The sequence below is a fragment of the Chroicocephalus ridibundus genome, chromosome Z, assembly GCF_963924245.1.
Source record: "Chroicocephalus ridibundus chromosome Z, bChrRid1.1, whole genome shotgun sequence".
Lineage (NCBI taxonomy): Eukaryota > Metazoa > Chordata > Aves > Charadriiformes > Laridae > Chroicocephalus > Chroicocephalus ridibundus.
This window is the reverse complement of record NC_086316.1, coordinates 29,620,979-29,633,589: the sequence shown is the minus strand read 5'-3', so window position 1 is coordinate 29,633,589 and position 12,611 is coordinate 29,620,979. Positions and strand designations below refer to the sequence as shown.

Below are 12,611 nucleotides of genomic sequence, written 5' to 3'. Positions count from 1 at the left end.
GTTCTGTGGAAGCTGAGACTTTGCCTCATCTGTGTGCCTGCATGTTTTCTGAAGAAATGGAAACTTGATGGCTTTTTTAGGCTTATTGAAAAATGAGGAAAATTTAACTGAAGATCATATGAAAATGCTTTTATTCATAAAAAATGTCAGGATGATGCTATTAGTAGGGCTGGAATTTTCCTGCACATTTATTAGTTGATTTGCTATCATAGTTTGACTAGCTAGGTGAACAGATTTTAATTTAGAAAAAGTCTTCCTTGAAAGAAGTGATCTTAATATGTGCAGTGACCTAGTCCATTAGAGGCCTTATCTGAAACTTAGAACAGAATTTGAGGGAAAAAAAAGACCGCAGCAAACTCATGAATAAATATATTAGGTTCTTCAGATGTGTATTTGAATCAATACCATGAAAATAAGGCATCCAGCAATACTGTGCCAAATAATAGCTGTCATTTTACAGTATAATGGCCTTCAAAAATGTGACACAGAAATTGTTAAGTTAGTGTTTGCATAATTTCTGAGTAATTTAGATGTAAAAAGAAAGAAACTCTGTGACTGCCAGATGGTGTGGGACTGCAGACTTGTCTCCAGTACTGACACTGAAGATTGTGGTTGCCTATAAAACTAGGAGGACCTGGAAACAAGTGCAGCTTGGATGTTGTGTAGGCAAGAGCAGGCTAAGGCTATGCTTTAGGCAGTGCTGAGTCAGTAAGGCTGCGAGGGAGACTGGTGCTGGAAATTTAATCTTGGTTTTGAATACTTAAGTGTATAATATGAAGCTTATATGGTATTAAAAGCCAGTTTCGAAGAGGTACGAATTGATGGGTTTTGCCACAGTTCATCTCAAAATCTGCAAGTTTGATCACTTCATCCTGGGTTAACTGTGCTTATGTCCAGGTAAAAATGTGTACACAAAATCATCCTATCTCATTATAGCATGTCAGATGTGTTATATTTGTATTAAACAACCTTTCCTCATTGATGTTAGACTTAAATGTTTACAGGTGACTTAAGGGACAGGTCATTTGTGCCTGTCAGTGTTGTGTGGGAGCCATGCTGCTATAATGTTCTCATTGTTCTCTATCTTAGATGCTTGTAATTGCCTTTATTTCTGATTTTTAAGAATTTAGGGCTTTCAGAAAAGTTATATGAGTGGGGAGAAGAGTGCTTGGGGGTGAAATACTTTGCAGCCTTTCTACTGAATTGGTAATTTTTTAATCAGTTATTTCTTGCCTACTTTCAGGATTCTGCTACGTGATTTTCCTGTGACAGACAAAATGGCAATGAAACTTACAGAATAGGATAGAATTGTTAGGGTTGGAAAGGACATTAAAGATCATGTAGTTCCAATCCCCTGCCATGGGCAGGGACATCTCCCACCAGATCAGGTTGCTCAGAGCCCCATCCAGCCTGGCCTTAAAAACTTCCAGGGATGGGGCTTCCGCCACCTCTCTGGGCAACCTGTTCCAGTGTCTCACCACCCTTATGGTGAAGAACTTCTTCCTAATGTCCAGTCTGAATCGTCCCATCTCTAGTTTTAATCCATTCCCTCTAGTCCTACCATTACCCGACATCCTAAAAAGTCCCTCACCAGCTTTCTTGTAGGTCCCCTTAAGATAGTGGTAGGCCACTAGGAGGTTTCCTCGGAGCCTTCTTTTCTCCAGACTGAAGAACCCCAACTCTCTGTCTGTCCTCAGCTCCAGCCCTCTGATCATCCTCGTGGCCCTTCTCTGGACACGTTCCAGCACGTCCATATCTTTCTTTTAGTAGGGGCTCCAGAGCTGGACGCAGTACTCCAGGTAGGGTCTCACGAGAGTGGAGTAGAGGGGCAGAATCACCTCCGTCAACCTGCTGGCCACGCTTCTCCTGATGCAGCCCAGGATACGACTGGCTTTCTGGGCTGCTAGTGCACATTGACGGCTCATGAAACTTGTGCCTTTTGGTGATACGGTTGATCTGTGTGTTGATTTTTACCTTAAAAGTCGTGTTTTTAAAAAAAAATTGAATGTGCACTTGAAGGTTATGGCCTGGTGGTTATTTGACACCACTTTCCCCCCGCCTTTTTTCTTTCTCAGTGATGAATATCAGTCATTTCAATGTCAGTCAATTTCTCAGTCTAAACGCATAGGGTAGAGAGAAGGACAATGAACTTCCATAAGCTGTCTCCACATGAGGAATATTAAGACCTAGAGATATGGCAATTATTTTCCAGAATTCAGAAATCCAGGTTTAGGCCCTTGTTATTTGCATCACTTAGATATACATAATACATTATTTTTGCTAAATAAATATACTGGGCTTAGGGTCCTGTTTTCTGAATGCATATGTATTCTTTGGCTTCAAACCACAAGCCAGGCCTTGAAAACACATCTGGTGTTCAGCTGTCGCTTTGGTGATCTGGCCTAGAATTCAAAAACTTTCCAAAATTCTGGTGTAGCAGAGACAGTTATTCATCAGTTCTCTTCATTGCAGTGAAGAGGGAGTGTCAGTGTAGCTATGGTCATATATACGTTCTCTGGGATTTTTTTGAAATTCTTTTTTGGCAGCTTGTTTATAGCCCTGCCCCAGGGCAAATTTTACTGGCAACTGACAGGATTTTGTTGAGTCTACATTGGGTAGAAAACGCTACAGGACGAAGTATAGAAATGTAAGGTATTTCTATAAATATGTAAACAGTATAAAAATACCAGAATTGGATAAAAATGCAGTAATATAATACTGCCAGCAGTAAAAAGATAGAAGACGTGTTACTGTTAATGGAAAGTTAATAAAAGTATATCAAATTTAGTTTATGTAAGAACAGGACTTTAAAATATACAGTGCACTAAAAAACTGCTACGGTGCTATTCTCTTTTTTTTTTTTTTTTTTTTTTTTTCTGATTCAGATACAGTAGGAACCTAGTGTTCCCATCTAGCAGTTTTCTTGTCTGGACTTTGACAGTCTTAGCTTTCCCTGTGCTTTAATACTCCTGCTGGTAAAACAGTGAGAATGATTAGACTTTTAAATTTGTGGGTATTATTTCTTTAAGTTACTATAGATCTGTGTATGCTTCCCCGTTTTAGTGCCTCAGCATATTCAGTTGCTATTCCTATGCCTGACTGGAGTTCAGACCCCTGAGCAAGCGTCCTGTGTTTCTCATTCATGATGAGTAACGTTCATTCCGTCACTTTTTCATAATTTCTTCATGGTGTCATTTGTAGCAGTGATTTCTAAGGTTAGCTAGATTTGAGGTAGCTGTTCATGCTGTTCAAGCTTATGTTCAAGATATATCGTGGTACAATGTAGACACCCTCTGATGCATGGAAGTGCTGCTGAGCTCCTGCTTGTCCTTGGAGTTCAGAATTTTAAACCTCAAAATCCCTGCTTGGGTAACAAGTACTTTTCATGGCATCAAAGTGATGGTACACCACCAGCTGTTTCTGCTGGCATCCCTTGTGTCTCAAGATATGGTTTTGGCCACGGGTAGAAATACTTCATTCTTGACAAGCCCAAGCAGCAAGGAGGCTTGCTTGTACTAAAATTGTGTCCAGATACACAGGTTAAAAATTTCTGTGACCGCCCATGCTGACATACGGTTGGCATTCTTGGAACAATCTTCACAGGTCGCATGAGAAACCAGCTCCTTCCTCAGTTCTGTAAGGCTATGGAAGCAAAGAACTTATTTCCTATCTCTGCTATAGCAATTTGGTGTCAAATACATAAGCAGTTGCACTAGGGACTGGGATTTTATTTTAGATACAAAATGTATTTCTGCCCTCTCATGTTTTCCTTCTCTGCTGCTTTAAGAAGTGTGAATGTAGAGTTGTGAATCTTCGCCCCTCAGAGTAAAGTTCATAAATCCAGCCCTTTTCTTGGATTTAAGACTTGTGTGTTTTCAGCACTGATTAGTTTAGGTGCTCAGGCTTCATTTATAACACATGGGAAGAATTAAGAAACACACTTATGGCATTGAGATATTTGCTATATTTAGTTTTGCAGTGCATTGACGCTCCTGAATTCTTCTGTGGGTTTAGCACAAAGGCAGGTTCTTGAGCTGTGTGTCTGCAGACCACATCCACTACACCAAAGTTTAACTGTTGATTCCAAGTCAGTCCAATAAAATCCCTTAGAAAAATAGTCCTTTCAAGAATGCTGACTGAAGAGCCTGGCCTATGAAAGGCTGTTACAGGCCCATCCTGTCAGAGAAGGAACATGAAATAACCATGTGTTTGAACTGCTGTAGCATTACTGCTGGTTAGATTAAGAGGTGTGGCTGTGAAGAAAGGACATGATGTGCTCAGAAATAATTACTGGATGTAGAGACTCAGCAATACTCCCAGCAATGTTCCCGTGTCTATTGAATTGGAGCCATGCCTGAGGAAGAAGGAGGAGCCCTAAAAAGTCTGTACACACTTCTTTGACACTTTGACACATACATAGAGGTCGAACACTGTGGAGCATTTGAGGATAGAAGAGGAGGCATGCGTTCCTTGATGGGCCGGGTAATGTGGGGTTATAGTAAATGATGCTGAACTTGGCATGATGGGAAAAGCAAATGTTTAGACCTGAGGGGCTAAGTCCTTGCAGCAAAGCTGGAAAGAACCAAAAGACTTTCTTCAGAAAGAAATTTTAGGTTATTAATTATTTATACATATATATTTTTAAATTATTATAATGATGAAGTATCATAGACTTGTCAGAATAGCTAGAGTGTACTGATGAAGTTCCCACTGTCTAGGCCTAATTTAGATTATACCTTGACTCACTATAATCTTGCTTCAAGCTGCCAAGAGATTTATGCTGCAGCCTCTCTTAAACAGCAAGACAGTTTTCATTTTACTGTTAGCAACAGATTTTGGGGTTTTGTAGCTTTCTGGAACACTAGTCTTTCTGTGCATGTGTAGTCAGCTTTCTCATTAAACATTTAGAAATTAAAAGGCTAGAGGGTTTTAAAGGGTAGAGTGTGAAGAAATGGGTATACAAATATATACTGTGATAGGCTAGGTGAAAAGGAAGTGGCCCTGTTTTGGATTTCTTTCTTTCTTCTTGGGCTGCTTTTTTTAATCCAAGATATTTTTTCATCTGGATTTGTATCTGGGGTTGACTTCTTTCTAGGTATTGCGCGTGACCGTCTTGTATATTTTAAGACGGCAGAGGATAATGCTGCCTTTTCATAGAATCATAGAATCATAGAATTGTTGAGGTTGGAAGGGACCTTTAAGATCATCGAGTCCAACCTTTAGCCTACCCTGACAAGAGCCACTTCTAAACCATGTCCCTCAGTGCCCCATCTACCCTTTTTTTAAACACCTCCAGAGATGGTGAATCCACCACCTCCCTGGGCAGCCTATTCCAATGTTTAATAACCCTTTCAGTGAAAAAATGTCTCCTAATATCTAATCTAAACCTCCCCTGACGTAACTTGAACCCGTTTCCCCTCGTCCTATCACTTGTCACCAGGGAGAAGAGGTCAGCCCCCATCTCTCTACAACCTCCTTTCAGGTAGTTGTAGAGGGTGATAAGGTCTCCCCTCAGCCTCCTCTTCTCCAGGCTAAACAACCCCAGCTCCCTCAGTCGTTCCTCATAAGGTTTGTCCTCCAGGCCCCTCACCAGCTTTGTAGCCCTTCTCTGGACACGCTCCAACACCTCAATGTCCCTCCTGTAGCGAGGGGCCCAAAACTGAACGCAGTACTCAAGGTGGGGCCTCACCAGTGCCGAGTACAGGGGGATGATCACTTCCCTAGTCCGGCTCACCACACTATTCCTGATACAGGCTAGGATGCTGTTGGCCTTCTTGGCCACCTGGGCACACTGCTGGCTCATATTCAGCCGGCTGTCAACCAACACTCCCAAGTCCTTTTCTGTCGAGCTGCTTTCAAGCCATTCTGCCCCAATCCTGTAGCACTGCATGGGGTTGTTGTGACCCAAGTGCAGGACCCGGCACTTGGCCTTGTTGAACCTCATACCATTGGTCACAGCCCATCGGTCCAGCCTGTCCAGATCCCTCTGCAGAGCCAACCTACCCTCAAGCAGATCAACGCGCCCGCCCAGTTTAGTGTCATCTGCGAACTTACTGAGGGTGCATTCAATCCCAGTAATTCAATTTCAGTAAAGGGAGAAGGGTTTTTTTTCCTCTTTGTACTTGCTGTATGATTAGTTAACACAGGTTTTATCTGATGATAATTTCTTGTTTAGAAAAAAGGCTTTAAATCTACTAAGTGTGCATAGCATATGCAAATCATCTCTACCCATAAAATCCTCCAGAAATTGTAGCCTCAGAGGAGTCATTATTAAGAGTGTTGCTACTATTTTCTCTCCTTTTTTGAGACTTGGCAAGAAAGGATAATGCTCTACTGGGTTCAGTCTGTTGGTTTTTCTTGCCATAAGTGTTTCCTGGAAAGCTCCCATTTTGGACAGAGAGTAGCCTTCTTGGAAGCTAGCTGTTAAGAGTTGTTAAGTCAGTGGCGTACTGGATATATTTATCAGAGCTCTAGAGGTCTTTTTATTTCTGTAGATGTCAGTCATTTTACCCTGAAGCAGCTTTGAATCATAATGAAACTTGCACAACCATATCTGAAGGTCATGTCAAATAAGTCTGGTTCTAGGCAATTTCCTATTTTCTTGTTTACACTGATGCACTATTAAATGTCAGATAAATCTGAATACATATGTAGGTTTCAAGGAATACCCAAGGCAAATAACTCCCATCAAATAAAACAGTATATATGAAAATAATTACAATGCCGTAATTCCTGATTATTTTTTGAGTGAAATCTAAGTGCATCATTCCTTTAATACCTTGTATTTCTTTTATTACTTCATGAATATTTTAGGGAAGAGGAGAGGGACAGCAGGTTGGCAGGAAAACTATGCTAGCCTGGATCTTTGAAAGCATGGGGAAGAGCAATTTCAGGCTGAAAAAAGTCTCAAACGCTAGGGAAACTCATTGTTACTGCATCCAGTAATTAGAAACTTAGAACTGCAACTTGGCTTTTAATGCAATTAACTTCTCAAGTGCCACTCCCTCAGAAGAACAGCAATAGAATATGTAGGGCTAATACTGCTGGTGCAGGCCAAGTCTTATATTCAGAAAGTAAAGAGTACATCTAAAACGAGCAGTTTGCATCTTAATTCAGTGCTTAAGCCAATGTGTTTTATTTCCCTTTCACTAGCTATTATCGCTGTGACAGAAACATACAGTCAGTATTGGCTATTATTTAAAAAAAATCACCAGTTTAACTCTGAATGGAATAAAGAGACAGTGTAGCTGATGTAATGTGGTTTTTGTGGAAACCTTGCACACTTTAAGAAAAAACATTTTTTGCACTCTTGGGTTTGACTGTGTGCCTAATGAAGGGCATTCAAGGAAGGGAATGCTAGCAGGCAGAAGTACCTTCATTGATGGTCTTACCTGATTTTTGCTCTCAGGTAGGTGGAAGTTTTACACTCCTTCTCTTAAATCTATGGGGATTATTATTTTTTTTAGAGCTGAATTACCAAATTTAAATTGTGATGGTTCTTCAGCCCTCGTTACACAGATAAGCAAAACCTTCTCCCATTACACAGGTAAGTAAAACTTTCTGCAATGCCAGCCCACTTTAACCTAATATATAAGAGATTTTGAGACAGCTGAGGCAGTTTTAACTTTGTAAGAATGGTTTAATTCCCGTGTTTAAGCTCTGTCATGACAGACAAACTAAGTCAGCAAATGCTGTATGGCCTTAAAATGTGAGTGAGGAGTTTGCACCGTATCAGCTCCTTTTTCTGCTCTGAAATCCTTCAGATTTACAATTAGGTGTTAATTTTGGGTAAAGAACACAGACATTTCAAAGAAAAAAAACTACCCCAAAATAAGCTTTATTGCAAGAAAAGTGTTGTCTTACTGATACAGACCTTCAAACAAACCTTTTATTTCTTACAAACATTTGATTAAAAATGTACAAATTTTCTTTTTCTTTTCCAAATCCCCAAACTTAAAAAAAGAAAAGAAAAGAAAAATCACTGAGTATAACTTGATATAATCTTTGGTCAGCACTGATATGCGACTGAAACAATCCTGGAGTCAGCGTGTGCTTTGGCTATTTTCACATATGAGATTCTGTTACATGACTAGTTACAGGCACCAGCTGTCAAAAAAAGCACCATTGAGACATACATTTTAACACATAATGGTACGACATTTAAAAAAAAAATTACTAAAGTAAACTAAATGTCAACTCATTGTACAAACATCTTTCTTACAAAATAAGCTATGATAAAATGAGGCATACGGTGTATAACTACAGTATTAATGAAACTTCTAACAAATGGATTTCAAATACACATTTTCCTTGTCTGCACTGCGTAATTAGTTTGCACATATGGCAGTCCTGATACAGCTCTCAGTTTTTAGTAAATGCACCATTAATTCAAGCCAGCACCAAACAGTATGAAACATCACACGTTCCCTTCAGAGAGACATTATTTTCTTCAGCTGCCTACAGTAATGCAAGTTTGTAGAGCACCTTTCTGAGAATGAGGTGTGGCTGCATGTGTGGTTCCTTGAGGTTATTGGAAGTACAGTACAGTTTGGTTCTGCAATTCTAATGGTATCAAAAGCAGTCAAGGTATTTTGCTACAGTGGTTGCGCCTCTTCTTCCATTATTTGATGTGGCTGATTCAGAATACAATCCTATTGACCTGCTGTGAAATATGATCTCTGCAGAGACTGATATTGTAATTCTTGTCCTTCAAGACTCTCTTTTTTCTTTTTTTTTGAATACTCAAAGTTTTGCAAGAGCACTTCAGAATATCCAGAAGATGTACTACAGTGCTCTTGCTCTTTCAGCTCTGATACATTTTAAAATTACTTATATGCTATTTGGATGACTGGCCCAAACCCAAAAGGAAACGTCTTTCAAATCTATTTTTTTTTTAATTAAGAAAGTACCTCTAAAATGTTATAGCTCAAATTTATAAATCTAAAGAAAAACAAGCAAGTTTCCCTTTTTGTTTACATAATTTGTTATTTTCTCCATATATTACTGCATTAAAAATAAATAAACTTCTATATTTTTTTTTAATTAGGAACTATAGCAAAATACCAAAAGTGTTACAGACTGCTAACAGGAAAAAAATAGCTCACATTTTTGTGCCATTTAGTGCCATATGATGACTTCTTGAACTTTAGCTTTTTAATATACTTTAAATTGAGGTTATATAAAAGATACAGTAACCATGATTGCCATTGTAATCAAAGTTTTGGCGGTAGCAGAATTTAAGTTACCCTCCTGCAAGGGTGGTTCTGCAGTCTTGGCAGGATGAAACGGAAGAGGTCTTTCCCTTTCCCTTCCTCCCCCAAAAGTCAGTGACTGTTTCAAAGCCTTTGAAAAACAGATACGCTCAGGTGGGTAGATAGGTGAACAGAAGTGACTGAAGAACCGGATTCAGTCTGGAAGATGGCTAGTAGAGGTCTATCCACAGCCTCATTCTGAGAGCTTCCCCAAGCTCTCCTAGGAGGTAGTTGTCCTCATTGCTGTCTTCCAGTTTCTTTAGCTCCTTTTTCTTATATAGAGAAATGCTAGTGATTTCCAGTGTGTGAGTTCCAGGCACTGACTTTTTCTTAACTGTGTGCAAATAACTCAGTCCATCCCTCTGATAGATTCGAAAGATGCCATCATTGTTGCCATGTGAGATGACGTAGCGGACGTGGTTGGTAAGGGGCTCAATGGCTGGCATGAGTTCTAGGATGTGCTCCTTGTTGTCAAGCCTGGAAATGTTGATTCTCATCTTCAAAGGACTATCCATGTCCAGACTTTCCAAGCTAATCTGCTCAATCTGAAGTAAAGGAGGAAAGATCGTTTAGAGCAGGAGAGAAACAGAGATTCACTTCCATTGAAAGAAAAATAGTATGTGATTATTAACAGTTTCTGCATTTGTCAAAATCTATCTGTGAAAGAAGCAATTGTAAATCTTTTCCACCTGGGAGAACTGCTTGATTCCATATAACACACCCTGTAAATCTTACAGGCTTCCCACACAGGTTTAACAGAATAATTAAAGTTACAGCATCGGGTCTACAGAGGGGGCTCAGATTTCAGATTCTTTTCAGAATCTGTTTAACTTCATGCTTGCAAAAAGTCCATGTAAATAAGAGACCTGTGTTTACTGCTGCAGTAAAGACTGCATGTGAGGCACAGTTTTGTTCCTATGATCAACTTCAGTGAGGAACATTACAGCAATACATACCACAACACTGGGAATTCCCTGAAACTTCTAGTAAAACTGTTTTAATGAATCCTAGCTTCTAAAAACAAGTAGGCTCAGCATTTGGTGGTGAGGAAGTACAAAGGAAATTGAAGTAAGGAGAGAACATTGTTAGCCTTCTACAGAAAGGGCTAGTGTGTCACGTTGTCCGATTACATCTTATTTGGACCACTGAAAGGAGTGTGGAAGAAAGTCACAGCATTGTTTTTCTGACAAATCAGTCATGTTCTTTTTTAATTTGAGCTTCAGTATGCTTACACTGCAGGTGTGAATCTGTCCATAGGTGTTAGCTGTGAACACACTTGAGGGCGGGCGAGATGAGTGCATTCCTAGGAAAGCCATCTAACAAGCAACAGCTTTTGAAAGTGCTTCTACATAAATATGTATGCTGTAGTCTTCTTTAGGAAACCTGATACTAAGTGAGGTACTTAGCCTACATGTCAAGATCTTTTCATGCTGTAAAGATAGCAAAGGATTTCTCTCTCTGAGGGAATTCCAATCACATCTGAGTACATAGGTATACTAATACGTAATGAAATTCAAAACACATGGTGCAAAGAAGGAAAATTTGTGGACAGGAGCAAGTAGTGTAGTATTTTAAATACCACACCCAATAGATGCTATTAATGATGAGATTATTTCTTTTTTCACATAGTTTTATGGATATGAAACCTTTTACTGCTCAAGTAGTTCTAGTACTAAAAACTGAAAAGGTTAATGCTATTAAAAAAACCGTAGTAGCAAGATATAACAATTATGAACTAGATATGAAATTAACTATGCAATAGAAAAAATGCTTTTCAAAACATCCATGTATTTCTGTGGTGGGTTGACCACAGAATTCAGGGTGGAACAGGTCCAATGGGAGTGGCGGTGGGGACGGAAAAGGGATGTTTATGGGAAGGGTGGATGTGTGTGGGGAAATCAAAAATTCAGATTTTAAGTGCCAACATTATATCCTTTAGAGCAGAAATTACAGGATTACTGTTGTCTTTAGATACTTTGCCAATACAAGAACTGGCTTTGATGGCATCATGCAAAGTAGCGTGTACTAACACTGGGGCTTCTGGGTTGTTTTGTGTCTTTACCGTTTTAGAAAGGAGACTTGTTTCCCCATTCTTTCAATGTAACTTGTGCGGCTAGCACACCGTACCATTTTAGCTGAGGGTCTGCATTTTGCCTGTTTGCATTACACAACGCTTGTACTACTGAAGGAAAGGCTGTGTGTGTGCCCACCCCTAAACTGAGCCAGTTTCCTATTACTGCAGGTTTCAAGACCAGAGCTAATGCTACAAGACAACATCCTATCATACAGATAATGCGGATAACAGATATACAGGTATACTCGTCTAACTTTTAAAAAAAAGCATCTAAAAGGTGTAAATAGCAGGGCTGTCCTTTCATGAGTTTCCCATAACTTATTTTATAAACTCACAAATGCAGTAAGAAAAAAAATTAAGTCTGAAGGGTAATTCTCGAATACCCTCAGCAATTCTGCAAATATTTAACTTAAGCATATCAGCTAGGTCAGGGACTCTAGTCTCCCACAATTGTGAGCAACCATGACTAAACTTAGACTAAAATGATCTGCAATAAGATCTATTTAGCTGTCCCAGACCATAAAATGCTGCCCAGTCTCCTCCTGACAGCAGAACAGACTGCAGACATGACCAGTTTCCTAGTTCTCTGTAATTTCAGGAAAATTATTTCCCTGAATATATTTTCAGGAGCTAGACCACATCTCACACGACAAAGGATTCTTTACAAGCTTTAAAAATGTCGTAGTTGTTGATGTCTTTCTGAGTGTCACATTGTTCGTGCCAATACGACCCAAGTGTAGAAACCACCGAGGCAGGGGAAAAGAAGATTTTTGACATTGAATGTGGTGTTAAAAAATTCCCTCCATTTAGTGATAGTGTTGAGTACAGTATCTCTGAAAATACCTCAAAGTACATTATAGTGCTTATTTATCCTGGTACGTACAGTGTCATTAGCACTTCTCTTCCTCCTGTTGTCTTTTTTGGAATAGCCATTGATTTTGCACTCATAACATGCTTCAGGGGACAAAGCATTCTCTTCATTGGCATCTCCATCCAGTGGCAGGTACTGGCCTTTGTTAAATCCCATCCCTGAGACACAGTGGCTGTTGAATAAAAACATCTGTTTTAGTTACTTCTTGCAGTTTTATGAACTGTCCTGTTAAATGGAAAGTGAGCGTATGTAATCTGTACCACAGTGTCTGTATCCCCTTCCTTTCCCTTCCCTCAGCAGGAGGTCTGTGCATAAATTTTCTTCACACTAGTGTGGCATACTGAATGAAATACAACCGTTGGCTTGAAGGCCTGTAGGCTTTTCAAATTTTCAAGTTTTACAAAGAAACTGCCCT

General features: G+C 39.5%; 1 protein-coding gene across 2 annotated transcripts in view; it reads right to left on the bottom strand.

Moving 5' to 3' along the window:
• Positions 1-8,985: 8,985 nt before the first annotated feature.
• Positions 8,986-12,611, bottom strand: part of FBN2 (fibrillin 2) — a 174,896-nt gene continuing 171,270 nt past the window's right edge. Inside the window, exons 64-65 of one of the 2 annotated variants that reach the window (XM_063319662.1) lie at positions 12,179-12,368; positions 8,986-9,796 (exon numbers count right to left, since the gene is read on the bottom strand). In XM_063319662.1, the coding sequence (XP_063175732.1) occupies positions 9,422-9,796; positions 12,179-12,368 (565 nt within the window). In that variant the 3' untranslated portion in view covers positions 8,986-9,421. The remainder of the gene's footprint in view (positions 9,797-12,178; positions 12,369-12,611) is intronic. The other variant, XM_063319663.1, reaches the window with a different exon arrangement.